The sequence below is a fragment of the Jatropha curcas genome, chromosome 3 (genome assembly GCF_041381405.1).
Source record: "Jatropha curcas cultivar XTBG-Jc1 chromosome 3, XTBG_Jcur_1.0, whole genome shotgun sequence".
NCBI lineage: Eukaryota > Viridiplantae > Streptophyta > Magnoliopsida > Malpighiales > Euphorbiaceae > Jatropha > Jatropha curcas.
In genome coordinates this window covers 7,019,631-7,038,119 of record NC_143153.1, presented here as the reverse complement: position 1 = coordinate 7,038,119, position 18,489 = coordinate 7,019,631, and the positions used below count along the sequence as shown (strand labels likewise).

The following is an 18,489-nucleotide window of genomic DNA, read 5'->3' as shown; positions in this document are numbered from 1 at the left end:
GCACGAGACAGTCAAGGTACTTTTCTTCAAGCTGCTAATGTTGTCTTTTTGGGATCCTATTCTGCTAAGGAGACTGAGGCGGTGGGTATCAAGAAGGCTTTGAGCTGGGTTAAGACTCAAGGGTGAACAAGGGTGATTGTAGAGTCTGATGCCCTTGGAGTTATTCAGGCTTTGAAGAATCCAGATTATTCATCTTTTGGTTTACTTCTTGATGAGTGTAAATCTCTATTGCGAGAGATTTCTAATGTTCAGTTTAGTTGTGTGCGTCAATCTGCGAATGTGGTGGCCCATTTGTTAGCTGGGGCAACGCGTTTCTTGTCAGATGTGGGTGCATGGCTTGTCCATCCACCTGGTTTTATTTTGCAACCTCTGCATTTTGATTGGCAGTAATATAATCCCTTATTCTTTCAAAAAAAAGATAAATCATCTGTGACTACCAGATTATTTTTTATCTTTAAGATGATTATTTCTTTTTTATTTTAATTTGTTATATAAATAAAAATATTAATTGAGTGTTTTATAATAATAATATTTAATCTTTATATATTATTTATAAATAAAATGATACATAAATTTATTAATTTACGAAAATATTATTTATAATCATTTTAGAAGATTAATATAATCTAAATTAATATAAATATAAAACAATTAACAACTGATATTAAATTAACAGCTAATTAAGATTTTTATTCAGTCTTGACTCGAGGAGAATACTTTGCAGTGATAACCCTAAAGCCCTGAAATCGTTAATATGCCCATTATTATTAGTTTGTTATTATGCATGGCCATTGTTTGGTTTCAAATTGAAATGAAATCGGTCAAAATTGTCGCCAAATTAATGGTTAATGAGTTTCAGTTCAAAATCGTAACTGAAACTGTGCATCTACTATTTTATTCAAATTCTTCATTTTGTTTAAATCCAAATGAAAATTTTGGTTTAAACTAGATAATTTTAATTTGAAAATGTGGAAAAAAATTACTTTTAAAGAAACTCATAATTTACCTTTTTTTTTAATTAAAATTTTTGAAATAAATTTTAAGACTTTATTATATTAATTTAATCTTTTTCATTATTATTATTATTATTATTATTTCTTATATATATAAAATCCTGAAACCAAAAAAAATTCAAAAAAACTGAGTTGGCACTCTTCTATCTCAGCATTTTTTTTTCTTTTTTTTACAAATTTTCTAATTTTTTAATACATTTTCTTCACATTTCTTTTTCCTTTTTTATAGATTTAATTGGATTAATTATAAAATTTTATCTTTCGTCAACAACAAAACAATATATTAAAATTAAAATTTAAAAGATTTCATTAAAACTTGAAATTTTGAAATCCATCTATCCCTTTCTTTTCTCTATTTATAGACCAAATCTTTCCTTACTTCAATGATTCTCTATTTGTTTAACTCTCATCACTTTGTTTTCTTAGATCAACAACTCGCAAAGAGAAATAAACAGTGTGATTTTTTACTTAGCACGGTGATTCCGCTGACTTATAAATAATCTCTGCATTAAAATTGAAATATTTCGGCATATTTTCAATCTCTCGCCATAATTTTATTGTTTCTTCTTTCTATCTGTTTTATTGAAAACTATTTATTGTTATTAATATATAGCTGACAATTGCTCTAACGCTCTTTGTTTATCAATTGATTTTTCTCTAGGATCTTTAAATGCTAAGGAGTTATTTAATTTTGTTCTTTGCTTAAAATTTACTTTTAAAACACTTAAAATTTCATGTTTCTTAATTTTGTTTTCCACAGCAACAACTATTATTTTGTTTTGCTTTTGGGGGGCACGAATTTCTGCTTTTGCATCTATTTTCTGCAGTTAGGTAACATAACAAGTTTCATATTTTAATTTATATGGTTCAATCTTTTGTTTTTCAAAGTGCTGCTGTGCGGGTCGTGTAAAATGCTGAAACATGGATTAAGACAAACAAACTCTTCTTATTACTGTATTTTCTTGCAAACAATAGAGCTCCAATTTCATTTTATTCTTCTGCAAGTCCACTTTCAAGAAACTCTTATTGGAACTGCATTTTTCACAAATTTGATACGACTATTGCTAAATTTAATATATAATGCTTGTAATTATTCATTTTTGGAAAACCCTTTGTAATTTATGACTATTATTACAAGCATCATATATTAATTAATGGTGGTAGAGGATATATGATGATGGTGATGTAGAACAGATGATTCTTTAGACCTATAAAATTAAAAAAACATACATTATATATATTCTGAAACTGTCACTTTTCCACTGAAGCAATCAATTAACTAACAAGAATCTGAAGATTCTATTCTTTAAAAATAGTCATGGTTTTTGTAACTTTTACGGAGGAATTGATTAACTTAATTAATTAATTTATTTATATGATGTATAAAATCATGATTTGGCAAGCAAATCTACTGATGTTATTTATAATGACTACCGAATTGATTCTTGAATGGTCTACATCAATGACCAACCACTATTTAATTTGGAACACAAAGGTAAAAATCATTCTCATCTTAGCCTTTATTTTTATATGTATATATATATATACTAGATATAAGTATATGCAGAAAAAGAGAAAAACACTTTAACAAGGTAACTCGCGCAATGCACGAGCCTTCATCTAATTATTTTTAAAGCTACAAAACTAAAACAAATTAAAAAACTTGAAAATAATTATTTAATTTTAATTCCAAACCGGAACAAAATTGAAATTAACCTTCTAAAAATGTCTTAAAAAACTGTCTAATAATAGTTCGATTCTCATTCAATATTGATTCTATTTTTTTTAACAATTGGTCATGCATAATTGTTTTTTTTTTTTTCTTTGAAATGTAATTACAATTAGTCATATAGACTAGACATAGAATTTTACTATTAGTTGCTAATAGAGTTCGTTGATCTTTTAACAAAGCAAAATAATTCATTTTTTTTTTAAATAATGAAACTAAAATTAAAAGAATATAATATTTGATATTTCCACTTAGAGTTGATTTCAACAAAAAATATAAATCTCCAGAATAGCAACTTGTCTGTTAATTGATTTCGATGTCAAAATAATAGCTCATATGAATCTTCTATAAATAATTTTTTTTCCAATAATTTGTAACAAATGACGAACACAAATGAATTTCTACCACTATGCATCAATAACATCAATGAAGGTACAGATTACACTATCAGGCTCAATTAATCGAAGATCCAAACCTGCAAATCAAGATTTAAAATCTCCAATCAAATAAAATCAAATATATCATAACTTTATTTAGGAATAAAATCTCGTAAAGAAGGGACCACCCTCACGAAAGAAGGTACAACAAAAAACTCTAAATATGGAAACAAATTAACAATAACAAAAACAAAAAAGACAAATCTATGACAGAAAAAGCAAATCAAGTTTATAAAGCAAAAGAAGATTAAAAATAAAAGAAGAAGCGAAAGAGAGAGTAGAAAGAAGGAGGAAGGAGCTCCTGTTAGGCATGGCCACCGATTCGGTTTTAACCGGAATCGAACCATACTGTAGACGAACCGAAATCAGACCGAAACCGGCGGTTCAAAATTTTGAACCGGAACCGGCGGTTCAAGGGCCGGTTAAGGTTCATGTGAATGTTAAAAAATGAACCTGAACCGGCCCGGAACCGACGGTTAACCGGCGGTTTCGGTCCGATTCGAACCGGATTCACAAACAAAATTATTTGTTGCAATAATACTTAATTTATAAAAAGTTGTCAAAAAAAAACATCTTCATTTTGATTTTAAAAAAAGGAAGCATCATCATTTCACCTTTTTTTTTTTTTTAAAGCTCATCATTTCACTTTTTTTACAAATACCTTTTTTTTTTTTTTTTTAACTATACAATTAACAATTTACAAAGGTTCAAACTTCAAACTTCAAACGGATATAATTGTTTTATTATAATTTATTTATTTATTTATTTATTTATTATAATTTACTAAATTATCCAAAAATATAATTGTTTTTTTTTATTATAAGGGGCAATTTGGGAAACTATATAAATGAAAAATATGTATAAATATGATGAGTTGATTATTTTTTTTTTCACAACCAATTATATTCTATCTCTCCTCTTCTCTTCTTAATATTGCTTTATTTTCATACATCCAATTCTAAATTCCATTAATTTCATATTCCATTTATTCATTTTTTGTTCCATAATTCCATTTAAAATTATGGCACACAATTCACAAATCTCCAAGAGAAAGCAAGTTGCTCAAAGCATGGAAGAAATTGATTCAAATGATCCATTGATTGATTTTTCACCACAAGAAGCAATATCTCCTAATATTTCAATAGGTAAACCGTAAACCACCAAAATCAGATATTTTCAAGAAGCACTGTGCAAAAATTGTTCAAGATAATGGAGAAATCAATGCGGTTCGATGTAATTATTGCAAAAAAGAATATGCATTCAAGCTTGGAGGAGGATATGACACTCTTAATAGGCATTTAAAATCACATCATCCAAGTGAGGTAGGAATGGATGTAACTCAAACTCAATTATCGTCATCAAGGTATAGTGATCCTAACACTTCTCTATTTAAATATAGTGATGAAACTAATAAAATTGAAATGGCTAAAATGGTTTGTATGGAACGATTATCTTTTTCATTTGGTGAAAAAATTGGATTTAATAACTATTGTTAAAAAGTATTAAATCCTTTAGCTAAAAAGATACCTAGGAATACACTTAAAAGGATTATTTTATCTATTTATTTAAAAGAAAAAGAAATTTTAAAAAATTTATTTGCAAATTTTAATGGTAAAATTGCCATTTGTTGTGATATTTGGTGTGATGCTTGGCAAACTCATTCTTATATAAGTGTTACATCCCATTGGATTAATAATGAATGGAAACTTGAAAAAAGAATTATTACACTTAGAGTTTTTGATGACTCTCACACCGCGCATAATATTTTTACCATGTTAAATATTATTTTAGAAGAATATGGTTTGACTAAAAAAATTTGTTTTAAAAATAACTATTTTTTTGTTTTAAAATTTTATAATAATTTATTTAGTTAATAAAATTTAAACATTTTAAAATTATTATTTATTCATGAATTCGAAATCAAAATTTTATTATTTTTTTAAAAATTTGCGTAATGCCGGAACCGAATCGGAACCGTAATTTGAACCGTCGATTCGCCGGAACCGTACTGAACCGTGCCGGAACCGGAACCGGAATCGGAGGTTCAAGGGCCGGTTCTGGTTCAAAATTTTAAACATCTCGAACCAGCGGTTCAATGAACCGAAACCGGCGGTTCATTGAACCGGCCATGCCTAGCTCCTGTTAATAAACAGTAACAGTGCCAAACTACAATTAGGGTTAGAAGAGTAGAGAGAAAGGAGAGAGATTTCCTGTTGATTCATTTGGTCATGCATAATTGTTATTCTATAGTTGTGCGGATGGTTAGATTGAAGATAAAAGAAAGCTCTCATTGATCAATTGGGTCAGCCTATTTCTTATGCATGTAGTTTGCTACAGAAAAATAAATAAGCAAGGGGCCTGTCCTAGGCCCATTTTGGAAATGCTGGATTTGCCGAGGTAGATCGCTTGCTCTGACGTTTGAGATCGGCTATTCCTTTCATCAGCGTGAGGAGTCCTACTTATCGAACGGCCAGTCGTTTAAACATGACATGACACATAGGGACAATTTTGAGAAATCAAAATCTATAGCCAACTCCAACAATCTCGAAACACAGCCTCTGCGATACGAGGGTTTTTGTTTAGGGTTTTTCGATCTAAGCTATCAAACAGTAAGAAATGACGTCTCTGATGGCCATTCGTCGTTCAAGGAATTGGAAATTGGTTTCTTCTACATCTTCTCTTTCGGTTTTCAAGGTACGGTCTATTCTGCACTCAGATTTCTCTTTCAATAGAACTTTAATCCTCTCCAAAACCCTAAGCTCTTCCTCTGCTGTTCCTGATAACTATCAAAGACCTCTTCCTTCTAGTTATCAAGATGAGAGAAACCTTAATAGCCAATGGAATCAGGGAAAATCTAATCAGTGGGGCTCGCGACAGGGCCACAATAATCAATGGGATTCTCAGGGTCAGAACTCTCCCCAGTACCCAAACCGTAATCAAGTGAACACCAATCAGTGGAATTCTACGGACCAGAATCCTAATCAAATGAACCCTAACCAGTGGAATTCTTCATCTCAAAATTTTCCTCAACACCAACGGCAACAAAATCATAATCAGTGGAACTCTTCAGCTTACAATTTTCCTCAACACCAACAGCAACAAAACCATAATCAGTGGAACTCACGGCCTCAAAATTACCCCCAATACCAAAACCACCAAACTACTACTCAGGTTGATCCTAATGTTCAGGATCATCGCCAATCTAGAATCCCAAACCAATGGAACAATCAAAATCTGGGTTACCCACAAGCTAGAAACCCTGACCAGTGGGCTAGGGACGGACAAAACCCTAATCAAGGTCAAGGTCAAGGTCAAGGTCAAGGTCGCGGGGCCTTGGAGACTCCGGCCCCAGTGGTTAATGCTTACGAGAGTATTCACGTTCCAGCTCCTTCAATAGTGGATTTGATGCGATTATGTCAGGAGGGAAAGATTAAGGAAGCCCTTGAGATATTGGATAAAGGAGTTAAAGCTGATGCTAATTGTTTTTATCATTTGTTTGAGTTGTGTGTGAAACATGAGGATGCAAAAAAGGTACATGACTACTTTTTGCAATCAACATTAAGAGGTGATCTTAAATTGAATAATAAGGTGATTGAAATGTATGGGAAATGTGCAAGTATGACTGATGCTAGGAGAGTTTTTGATCATATGCCAGAGAGGAATATGGATTCATGGCATTTGATGATAAATGGGTATGCAAGTAATAATTTGGGAGATGAGGGGTTACAATTGTTTGAGGAGATGAGGAAGTTGGGATTGAAACCAACTGAGCAGACATTTCTGGCAGTTCTCTCTGCTTGTGCTAGTGCAGAGGCAGTGGAGGAAGGATTTTTACATTTTGAGTCAATGAAGAACGAGTATGGAATCAATCCAGGAGCTGAGCATTATTTGGGGGTTATAGATATTCTTGGAAAGTCTGGTTATGTTAATGAAATTGAAGAATATATTCAAAGATTACCGTTTGAGCCAACTGCAGAAATCTGGGGTGCATGGAGGAATTATGCTCGGATTCATGGAGATGTTGATATTGAAGATCGTGCTGAGGAGTTGATGGTTGCTCTTGAACCGTCAAAGGCTGTTGCCAACAAAATTCCTACTCCTCTACCGAAGAAGTATAGTGCAATCAGCATGCTTGAAGGAAAGAATAAAATTATTGAGTTTCGGAATCCTACTCTTTACAAAGATGATGAGAAACTCAAGGCTATGAGTAAGATAGTGAGCTATGTTCCCGATACCAGATATGTTCTTCATGATATTGATCAGGAAGCTAAAGAGCAAGCCTTGCTGTATCACAGTGAACGGTTGGCAATTGCATATGGTCTTATCAGTACTCCTGCAAGGACACCTTTGAGAATCATCAAGAACCTCCGGGTGTGTGGTGACTGTCACAATGCTATCAAGATAATGTCTAGGATTGTTGGAAGGGAATTGATTGTTAGGGATAACAAAAGATTTCATCATTTCAAGGATGGCAGTTGCTCTTGTGGAGATTACTGGTGAAGATATTGTCACTTTGAACATCCATTATATGTATTAAGTGACCCGATTTCTCTTTTAGGAATTTGGATATGTAGGGTGTTGTAACTTTGGAGCCATATCTGCTACCATGCACGAGAAATCAACTTTTTTATTGCTTTGCATGTAGGGTATGGTTGTTCTAATGCTCAATCAGTTATTTGTTATGATATTCCTATGATTCACATCTTTTGACCTTACGCGTTTCCTTATATGTATATTTTTTTTCCCCAAGGCTCCAAATGAAGGTTTTAACTATACAAAACAACGAAAAACAAGTCTTGGGATTTTGTAGTTGATGCTTGTGAGATGAACTTTACATTTGGTAGAATTTATGGAACATTTAGATCTCATGTTACTGTATCTAATAGCCAGCCACTGAATTTGCAAAATCCCTGAAACTGCAGCAAAGCCAGGGGCCTATCTGTTATTATTTCTGTTTTTTCTGCAGTAAAAGGTTGTATATAGGAAAACTGGTTCAGAAAATGGACAAACGTAACTTATTGTAATTTTCACATCATGTGACAATCTGTTTTTTTCTGATTTAAGAGATTAAATAACAAAAGAAATATTTTTTTTTTCATGATATATTGTTCTTTGACATGAGAGAGAAGAACGTTGAGAAAGTTTGATCATGTCCTACATAGACATCCATGTGCTTTGGTTCGTAATCATTATAAATTAATGGTGGAGGGTGCTAGATGGAGAGAAGGTAGACCTAGAATCACACGGAGAAAATTTGCTTTAAAAGATCTACTACTTGATATTGATGCAGATTTAGTTATGAACAGAGGGAAATGAAAACAAAACATTTATATAATTGATTCCAACTTGTCTGGAATTAAAGTTTTGTTGTTGTTTTTGTTGTATATATTATTCTTTGACAAAAATCAAAAACAAGAAACAAGAACAATGATACCAAACCTCCTCTCATTGAATAATAGTAGTTAAATGCAGAGGATTTTAAACCTCCTCTTCTCGTATTATCTACAGATTCTGAAACCATATAACAGCTCCATTACTTGAATCATCTATGCCTTGTATCTGTTGTCTTCTGGCCTATTCTCAACTTCAGCGATCTGTTGACAAGTTTTGATAAAAGATATTACCAGTTTCTGTTTTCAGTTAGAATTGAATTTTCCAACTAACAAACCAAGAAAAGAAAATAAGTACCTCGTCAAACTCTAAATTGTTAATCAGAAGGGAAGTCTTTTACAATAAGACCGTCGATATTCTGAAGAAGCTCAAACCAAATTTGGAGTCGAGCATAAACGAGCTACCCTTGCAGCAGCTCCATTCGCTTGTCCCCTTACGCATTCAACTGTAATATTATCATCATTAGAAACAAAATCTCTACAATCATCAACTATAGTATGCCAATCTGAATTTTCTGCTGAAGGATGAACAATTTCCCTCCACACTTTCCTTGCGTCTGTCTCTGTTAATCACGTCGGCTGACTTGCGTTCTACAATCTACTTTTCATAATAATTATTATTATCAGCATTGGAAAAGTAAATTTGTGTATCAGTGAGACTCAAACTATTTGATGTTTATTACGATATATGCCATTATGCTAAGACATCATGAACTGTAGTGATAATAGTATAAACTAGATTATTATATATGTAATCTACAAAATATTATTTATTTTGGTATATTATTGGAAAGTGTTATGAAATTTGCTAATTATGTAATTTTACATTATAAAAAAATAATGACAGTAAAAAGTGGGGTAAACAACAATGTTTAACTCAATAGTTTAGGTATTATAAACACTAACATAGAAGGGGAAAAGGATTCAAGTTACAAAATGGGGTTTGAACACTTTAGTTCAACCACCAAAAATACCATCATGTGTAATATTAAACACTATATATAAATATATATATTCTTTTAATATATATTTCTAATAAGAAGCAACCAAAGGTTGATTTTGATTATGATCATGATCACCCTTCTCCTTTTGGTCCTCCATTTCTAACAATTTTGCAAAAACTCCTACTAATGGTGCTGTATTATATGTGCAGGCCTCAGTCTGCATATAATTACCCCTTTGGTCCATAAAATTATCTTGACAATCTGGTCCTCCAACCAATGCCCCAACTAGAACATTAGGGTTAGGCTCCTTTTGGCTATACCAATTATCATACCCTTGTGTGCACCCAATAAACCCCTTATTTTCCCTGTATGACACAATTGAGGCACCTCTATGGTGAACCCTTGTAGGGTATTTAGATCCATAACCCACTAAATAACTCATGTTCATTGGGTTAGAGCCTAAAATATAATCAACTTGTGATTTAGCAAAATTTAGGATCTCTTCATGATCCACTAATCCGCCATGGCACACCAGCTTTCTATCCGAGCTTCGAAGAAAATCGGAGTATATAGTGAGAAGGAATGCCGCCGTGGAAACATATTGCATGTTATTCCATTGCCGGACGTGTAATAGGCCTGCCGGAGTACGGTCCACATTGCTACCATTGTTTTTGTTAAGGCATGAACATATGTAGTACTCTGCCTTTGATTTGTATTGCTCTAGTATGTGATTATGCTCCTTGTGCTTCTCATCCATAAGCAACTAAAATGTTAAACATTTAAAATAAGTTAGGATAAATATAATATTTAATAAATAAAATTTCTAGAAGATAAGAAAATATTATTAAGTAAAGAAAAGAAAAGTGAATACTTTCCTTGCAAAAACAATTTATATGGTCAATTTTTACAAATAATGCTGTCATCTTTTCCAATTAAGTCAAAAGCAAATCCAAACACACCAAAGTGAATGAAATATTTTTTTTAGTAATTTAATTTAAAAATCCTATTCAATATGAAACAAAATGATTAAATAATTATTATTTCATTATTTTCTAATACATAATAATTTTGTAAAGAAATCAATTATAGATGCTAAATTTCTATATTCAGAAGTATCTAAGGAAATGGCGCCTAGATGGCTAGATAAGATTTGTTTATCTCAAGACGTCATTATGGGCTAACAGAACACACATAATAAGGCACTGTATATTGCCTGTCTTATGAGCTCAACAATTTATATGAATACTTTGATGAGCTCAAAAACTGTTGATGAGCTCAACAATAGCCATGTTCACCGGTTCATTTTGAACCGAAATCGAACAGTATCATAGATGCATTGAAATCGGATCGAAACTGTCGTTTCAAAATTTTGAACCGAAATCGACTGATGAAGGACCGGTTAAAATCTGAATCTGAACCGGCGGTTAACCGACAGTTCCGATCCAGTTCGAACCATAATTTTTTTTTTTATTTTGAAAATGATAATCACTTAGTCTATTTTATACATATCTAAAAATCTCAATAATATTTTAATACATGATATACTTTACTTAAGATTTTTTTTTTTTAAATACACTTTACTTTAAAAGTTAAAAATCTAAAAATAAAATGGTAAAAAAAGAGATAAATATTTAGTCTAAACTTATATTATTTTTAACTCTTTTTTTGCCCTTTTAAATTATTTATTAAGTTTAAAATTACATTATTTTGAAGCATTTTTCAAAATTTTCTTATAATTTATTTAATTAATAACATTTAAACAAAATAAAGTGATAATTTATTTGATTATTTTGTAAAATTAATTATTTTTATTTTTATATGAGTATGAGTATTCTAAAATTTATTTAAAATAAAATTTATCAATATTTTTTAAACTCATATTAATATTTTCGAAAGAAAGATGTAATATTAGAACTGATTTTTTTTAAAAAAAAAAACATATATCACCGAAAACCGTAATCAGAACCGTTGGTTCATCGGAACCGCACCGGAACCAGCGATTCAAGAGCCGATTCAAATTCAACATTTTAAAATTTTGAACTATCGGCTCCGTGAACCGAAACTGAACCAGCCATGACTACTCAACAATGACTATCTAATATTCTAATCCATAAGGAGCCAAACAATGATTCAAGTTGGCAGTTAGTACAGTTCAGTGAATTAGTTATGCTACTCTTATTGTATGTGCCAACGTGACATAATATCCTAAGGTTTAATCCAATACCTAAACCCCTCCAAAATTTTTGTAAAACAATTTGCAAACACAGCCCAGCTCTTGTGGGCCTACAGGAGTGAGCAAGCTTGTGCGTTTGTGCCTCACCCAACAGACTACAGAGTCTACAACTCATAGCTCCTAAGGGTCATAAATGAAGGAAAGAGATGTGGCATTTGCTGTATTCATTCAATTGGTTTAGATAGTGGGACCATGGACTGGGAAGGAGGTCACACCGGAAGGTTCTCAGCAATTCTAAATAACCTATTTTTGGGCAAAATTCAGTTAGTATTGAGTTACAGATTATGGAAGGTGGTCTTTCAAGTAGTATTGTGCCTAGTGTCCAGTGGCAACTACTTTAATTTAGCACTCAAATTCTAAAGTTCTGCCACGCAAAACATCTGCAGCACATGCTTTTATTTTTATACTTCATGATAAACTTTTCTTTTTTTCTTTCTTTCTTTTTTTAACTTTTCTGGGTCAAATTGGAAAGATTAATTCAGAGTATTTTTACTATTTTTCAACATATCATAATTTTCAACGTATCAATGAAAAATTTTTTGGCATCGACTCGATTAAAAAAATTTATTGAAATAAAAGTATTTTTGAGAATAAATAATTTTTAAACAATTTTTATTTTGATTGATTTGGCTAGCCTATAAACCGAGTCTACACCAGTCTATTCCAAAATAATGGACAAAAAAATTAATATGAAATTATTTAATTAGTTTCCAAAAAAATACTATTTAAATTTTATTTTTTTACAAAATTAAAAAAAAAAAAGCAAATAAAATAGAGATGGCAGCATATATACCTAAATTAGGGGTCACACCATGTTATCAACTTTATTAGAAAGTGAAAGTTAATGCATAATTTAATAATTAAAGTAAAAATATAATATGATTCTACCTTTGAATTGGAGAAAAAAGCAAATCCCACAAAGATTTTGAGAGAGTAATACCTAAACCCCATTTTTAAATCATGATTAATAATTAGAGAACAAACAGTAATTAACAGAAAAAAGCATTAAAAAAAAAAAGAGTTTACCTTTGAAGCCATAATTTGAAGACCAGCATACTTAACATCCCAACTAAACTCTGTTATGGCCCAACCAATCCCGCCAAAACAAACAGCTTTGTTGATGACGTAGTTTAAGTAGTCCTCATTGTCGGTGGCTTTGTATAGCCACATAGCTCCCCATAACAACTCATCCATGTACCCACTCACCGACGCGTAGTAACTCTTCACTGCCTTTATACTTTGATCATATTTTCCTCTGTGTTTATCTCCAAACTCAAACAACTGCATACCATTTCACAAAATATAATTATCCTAATTAGTACTAATTTCTAAATTATAATAATTAATTTGAGTTCCCCACTAATTGTCCCACTAATTAATTTTTTATATCAATTCCTTTGTAGCCCCACAAGATCTATTGACTCTAATTTGACTAGGATTAAATTTGTCCTCGCAAAACAGGTTGTTGGACTAATGGCTCTTGGCTCATAATTAATATGATTAATTAAATTAATTTACCTGTTGAGCATGATGCAGTAGAAGATGAGCATAATGTGGGTTTGTTTTTCTAAACACTAGTGACGCGGCAGCCATTGCGGCGGCAGTTTCTCCGGCGAGATCCGACCCCGGATTATTCTCATCGATCTTGTAAGCGTGCCGCGAAGTGGTCATATCCTCCGGTCGTTGCCAGCAGTAATGGTCGGTGTCACCATCGCCCACCTATAGAGCCACCAAAGTTCTTAAATGAATAATTAGAAAAAATAATAAATTAATAATTTGAAAGGAAAATGCAATTTATACTGTAGTACCTCTGCCCATAGCACATTGGGACTAGTGTGAGCCTTGATGAAATAATCAGTACCCCATTTAATAGCTTCTAAAGCGTGTTCTAATTCTCCGGCGCCGGCGATCTGATCACGGAATTCTATCACACTCCATGACAGCATCGTCACCGTGAATGCCATTGGCAACCCGAACTTTACATGGTCCCCTGCGTCGTAATATCCTCCAACTAAGTCCACCTGCAAAAAAAATCAAAATTCAAAAATTAAATCAGTTAAATATAAAAAAATTTACAATTTCATCGATGCACAATTGAAAAATACTAACGCCTTGTTCTAAACCATCGGTGAGGCCGGAATGGTCACGCCAAGTGACTCGCTGGTTGTACGGTAACCGACCGGAGCGTTGAGCTTCGAAGTAAAGAAGACTCTTTGTTAATGCATCGGCGTAATCGAAACCGAGAGACGATGTCGTTTTACAGGAAATAGCGAAAACAATGAAGAGAACACACCAATGCAGTTTTAATGTATTGGAATTTGAAGATTTGGATTGGTTTATCTCCTCCTTTTGCTCTTCCGCCATGGTTTTCTTTCCTTTCCCTCCTAAAGAGACTGTTTAGGAGTGGAAGGAGTATGGGAAAGAAAGAGAGAAGAGTATATTTTGATATTTTGAAAATTGAAATGTGTCTGTTGTAAGAGATTTTCTGACTTCTCTCTCATATAAAAGCATGTGAGTGTCACATGATATGAGAATGTGAAATTGAAATGGTTTGGTTTCTGTTTCTGTTTCCGTAATTTGTTTCTTCACACGCAAAACATTTGCGTGATTTATGCAACCGTTTACTGCTTCAGTTATGCTTGCTATGTTTAGAAAACGGCGTGGACTGTCTGCGTAGTCTGGGTCTTTTCGGGATGGAATAGTTTCTTTTTGTTTTTTTTACTTGTTGACTGGGGGTTTTTCCAAGATTCAATAGTATATATATATATATATAGCCTATACGTTTCTATTTTGAAAATTCAAATATATCTACTTTCCTCTTTCTTTCATGAATTTTATACATTTGCCTAATTGTCTAATTTTAATTTATGAATTTTCTGGCTAATAGTTCTAATATATAAATTTCACTTGGGGATTATTCTTGTGACCTCTTGAATTTTATGAGAATTCATCATGATTTTGCATTTTCATATTTTAGTAATAAGTATTTCATTCTTTAAAATAAAAAATTATGCTTTAGAAAACGATAAATTACACTCCAAGTATACCCTAATAGTAAGTGTATATATAATCTAACGATAGATCTAAGTTCGAATTTCTTTCCTTACTATTCAAACAAAAAAAAAAGAAAACGATGAATTATTTTTTCAGCGTCACTATTATTATATATATATGATATATACTTTTTTTTAATATTTTTCAAGATCAAATTAATATATAATATCTCATTCTAGTTTCAGTAATTTTTTATTAAAGAAAAAAAATCTATTCAGTTTCAGCCCCTAACTATTATATAATTCATTATTCAAAATTCAATCGACTCCTATATAGAAGGTATCAATTGGCATATTTACATATAGTACGTGATTTACTCTTGTAGAGAAATTGACAAGAGAGTGTCGGTCGTAACATGGCTAACACATAAAACGACAATAACTTAGAAGCTTCTGCGGTTTATGTAATCTCGGACAAGGAGAAGACCATAAATGCAATGGCAGGACTTGCTAATTTATATATATTTGTACATGTTACTGTGTAATCACCTTAAAGTAAAGTTTTGGCTATTAGGGCATAAACAAAAATTAATTTATAATATTATCATGCAAGGTGTCGAAAACCAAGGTCTCAATTCATGAGATTTGGGATTTTATTAATTATTTATTACTAATAAAATATTTTAGTGCCTGCGGAATGTGATTACATGTGCTGCCATTGCAAACACAATCTCAGCGAGTGCTATGTAATTAATTTAAACATATGATCATTTGGCTTTAGCACTTTTTCCCTTTTTCTTAATTTCAATTAATTAATTTAAGTACATGTTATATTTAGGTATCTTTTATTTCATTAGTGATACCTAAAGTAGTCAACTTTACTTTATTTTTTAAAGTTATTATTATTGAGAGAGTTTTATATGAATATCATTCTTCAACTTAAATGTAAAATTACATATAAAATTTAAATTTTATTTCAATTAACATATTTCAAGATGAAATCCTCTGTTAATTGTGTTTTGGATTGAAATTAGACTAATTTTCAATTGAATTAAAATTGATTTGAAAGTTCTGATTCTGTACTAAAATCAAATGAAAAGTAGCTTAATTTGATTTTCTATTTTTGAAATAAAAAAAAAAAAAAAGAATGGCATAAGAACTGACAAAATGAATTGGAGGGGTTAATTTCGGTTTCAGTTTCTACTGTTTTTTTGAAATCCGCATCACCAGTTGGTTCCGCTAAATAAAAAAAAATGTTAAATTTTACAGATAATTTTAATTATTTCTTAAATTTAATTTTCTTCTCTTAATACATTATTGATTAGATTTGTCTAAACCGGATATACGAGCTTATTCCTAAATCAAATAAATTGAAATAAAAAATTTTCAATAATTTATCATTTTTTTCCCATATATGGTCAAAAATGCTCTAATTTAAAAATATATATATTTTCTATTGATTCGGTGGGTTTACATACCTGATATAGGCAAGTCAATTTCTTAAAAAAATATTGTTGAGAAGTTAAATGCCTTATAATTTTTTACTATCTAGTCCTTCATATTTATTATATTGTTACCATTTGATCTCAACATTTATTATTAAATTACTTATTAGTTTTTTTTTTTAGGAGAAGTCAATCTCTGAATTTTATTAAGAGAAAACCGTATATAGATATGAAATATAGATCAACACATTTCTATATTTTTGTATAAAAAGTCTAATAATAATTTATCAAAAATAAAAAGGCATATCATTAAGTTTAAGTATCCCATCAAGTTGAAAAAACATAATATATGTGCCATAAACAATCATTCACTTCATTTGGTGGCTATTTATAGCTATTGTTTAACTCTATAGCATTTCTACATGTTCAATTTGATAATTTTCAAATTTCTTCTTTCTATTAGAGAGTATATCTACCCATCTTTCTGCATAACTACGTAAATGACAAAATACCATACATAAAATTATCATAATGGTGACAATAAGTAAATCTGATAACAAAATCTCAAAATATGAGCGTCATATATGAACAATAAAATCTCAATTTATGAACAATAGTAATTTATATCTATATCAAAAAATACAAATTTGAGAATTGTTTGTAAAGAACACAAAAAAAAAAAAAAAAAAAGAGTGATTTGGGATGGCAACAGGTTGGGTACCCGCTTAAGACTATCAACGGGTCGGATACTCGCTTAAAATGAACTATCAAATCCGAACCCCGATTGTAAATTGAATACTCAAGTCTATCCAAAACTCGATTATAAATACTTGTTTAGGTATTTGAACCTGTTTAGCATTTAAAATATTTTTATTTTTTATTTTTTTAAAAATAAAAAATAAAAAATTATTATTTTGACTTAATAAAAAATATAATATAAATATTAAATATAATTATAGCATTAATCATAATTAAAAAGGTATCTCTATATAAAATTTATTTTTTAAAAAATAATTATTTTAATACTTATTAAATGGGTAACGGATAATGGATACCCAACTCATTGAATCCGACCCAATACGAGTAATAAAGATATTACTTGAATTCGTTTCGAATTCGTTTATTCATTTTAGCGAGTCAAAAAATTTACCATCAGTGGAAGTAACCGGCGATGAAAACTCACTGGCGGGCGACTATATAAAAAGAAAGAAATACTTTTAGATTTTCAAGAGAGAGGGCAAAGACAGCTTGTCTAATTGTCCATTACTAATTAGTCCATTATTTACTTAACAGTAAAAGTGACATTTTATATATGAATGACCAAATAGGTTAATGAAACTAAATTTTAAAGACAAATTGGTATATTACTAAATATACCAAATTTAAGGGACTAGATAATTATTTGTAAAAAATTTTTTATATATATTGTGGATGCATTGTTATAATATGGGTCATCAGGTGAAAAAACAATGGATGATGGGTATTCTTGATTGCACCAATCGATCTATTAAGATTGGTGAGTATCATATATTAATCATCATAATCTCGAATTACTAAAAAGTAACATAATTATGTCAGATTAAAGCAAAGAGATATTTATATTATCTTCTAATTAAGGAGTCTTTGATTAATTTGTAGGAATAGCTGGGTGGAACTAAACACCTGTCATTTGCAAAAGTCCTTCCAGATTCAAGTTTTTCATAGCTTAAAGCCCCCGCTTTCACACAAAATCAGCTGTTTAATATTCGTCCTACCGTATATAAATGGTTTCTTTCGAGTGTTTTAATAAATAATAAATTATATTTTTTCGATGTTACTCTTATTTGTATTAGATACAATAAATACTTTTATAAATAATTATTTGTTTTGAAATAAGGAAAATTTAGTCGCAACCCTGATAAGAGTCTTTTACTTCCCAAAGGGATCAAACTCCCTACTCAGGTAAGCTACACATTAAATCACATAATATCTACACAATATATAAGGTACTATGTAACATAATATCTAGACAATGCAATATTTCGATTTAAGAATTTGAGTGGTTGCAGGTTTAATTTTATTAATTGAAAATATAAAGATAATTTAATGCAAAATTATATTAATTTCTCAATTTATCAAGAGTATGTTAAGGAACACTCATCACTGGACTTATTATTATCATCGATCATTGGATATATTAATTTTAATTCAATTGTAATATTATTCTATGTCTTATCAATGTTACTTGTTACCAATTGTGATTGTAATTTTAAATTTCCTCTATTTGCGGTAGCTGGTTCTTCAAAACAAAGCGCAGCACCGGCTT

The 18,489-nt window shown here is 30.8% G+C and overlaps 2 protein-coding genes across 3 annotated transcripts; one reads left to right on the top strand and one right to left on the bottom strand.

Annotated features, from left to right (window-relative positions):
- Positions 1 to 5,690: 5,690 nt before the first annotated feature.
- Positions 5,691 to 7,866, top strand: LOC105640848 (pentatricopeptide repeat-containing protein At2g15690, mitochondrial). The gene has a single exon (XM_089719805.1). The coding sequence runs from the start codon at positions 5,796 to 5,798 to the stop codon at positions 7,677 to 7,679; it is 1,884 nt and encodes a 627-aa protein (XP_089575931.1). The 5' UTR covers positions 5,691 to 5,795; the 3' UTR covers positions 7,680 to 7,866.
- A 1,574-nt stretch (positions 7,867 to 9,440) lies between these two features.
- On the bottom strand, positions 9,441 to 14,277 carry LOC105640849 (endoglucanase 11). 2 transcript variants are annotated; one of them, XM_089719411.1, is made up of 6 exons: positions 13,856 to 14,277; positions 13,555 to 13,767; positions 13,265 to 13,465; positions 12,773 to 13,027; positions 12,635 to 12,686; positions 10,131 to 10,276 (listed from the first exon to the last, which is right to left on the bottom strand). In XM_089719411.1, exons 1-6 carry the CDS (start codon positions 14,108 to 14,110, stop codon positions 10,263 to 10,265), a joined length of 990 nt encoding a protein of 329 aa, XP_089575537.1. In that variant the 5' UTR covers positions 14,111 to 14,277; the 3' UTR covers positions 10,131 to 10,262. The 2 variants fall into 2 exon arrangements, with proteins under 2 accessions (XP_012080633.1, XP_089575537.1); XM_012225243.4 differs by lacking the exon at positions 12,635 to 12,686 and having other exon boundaries at positions 9,441 to 10,276; positions 13,856 to 14,270.
- Positions 14,278 to 18,489: the final 4,212 nt, after the last annotated feature.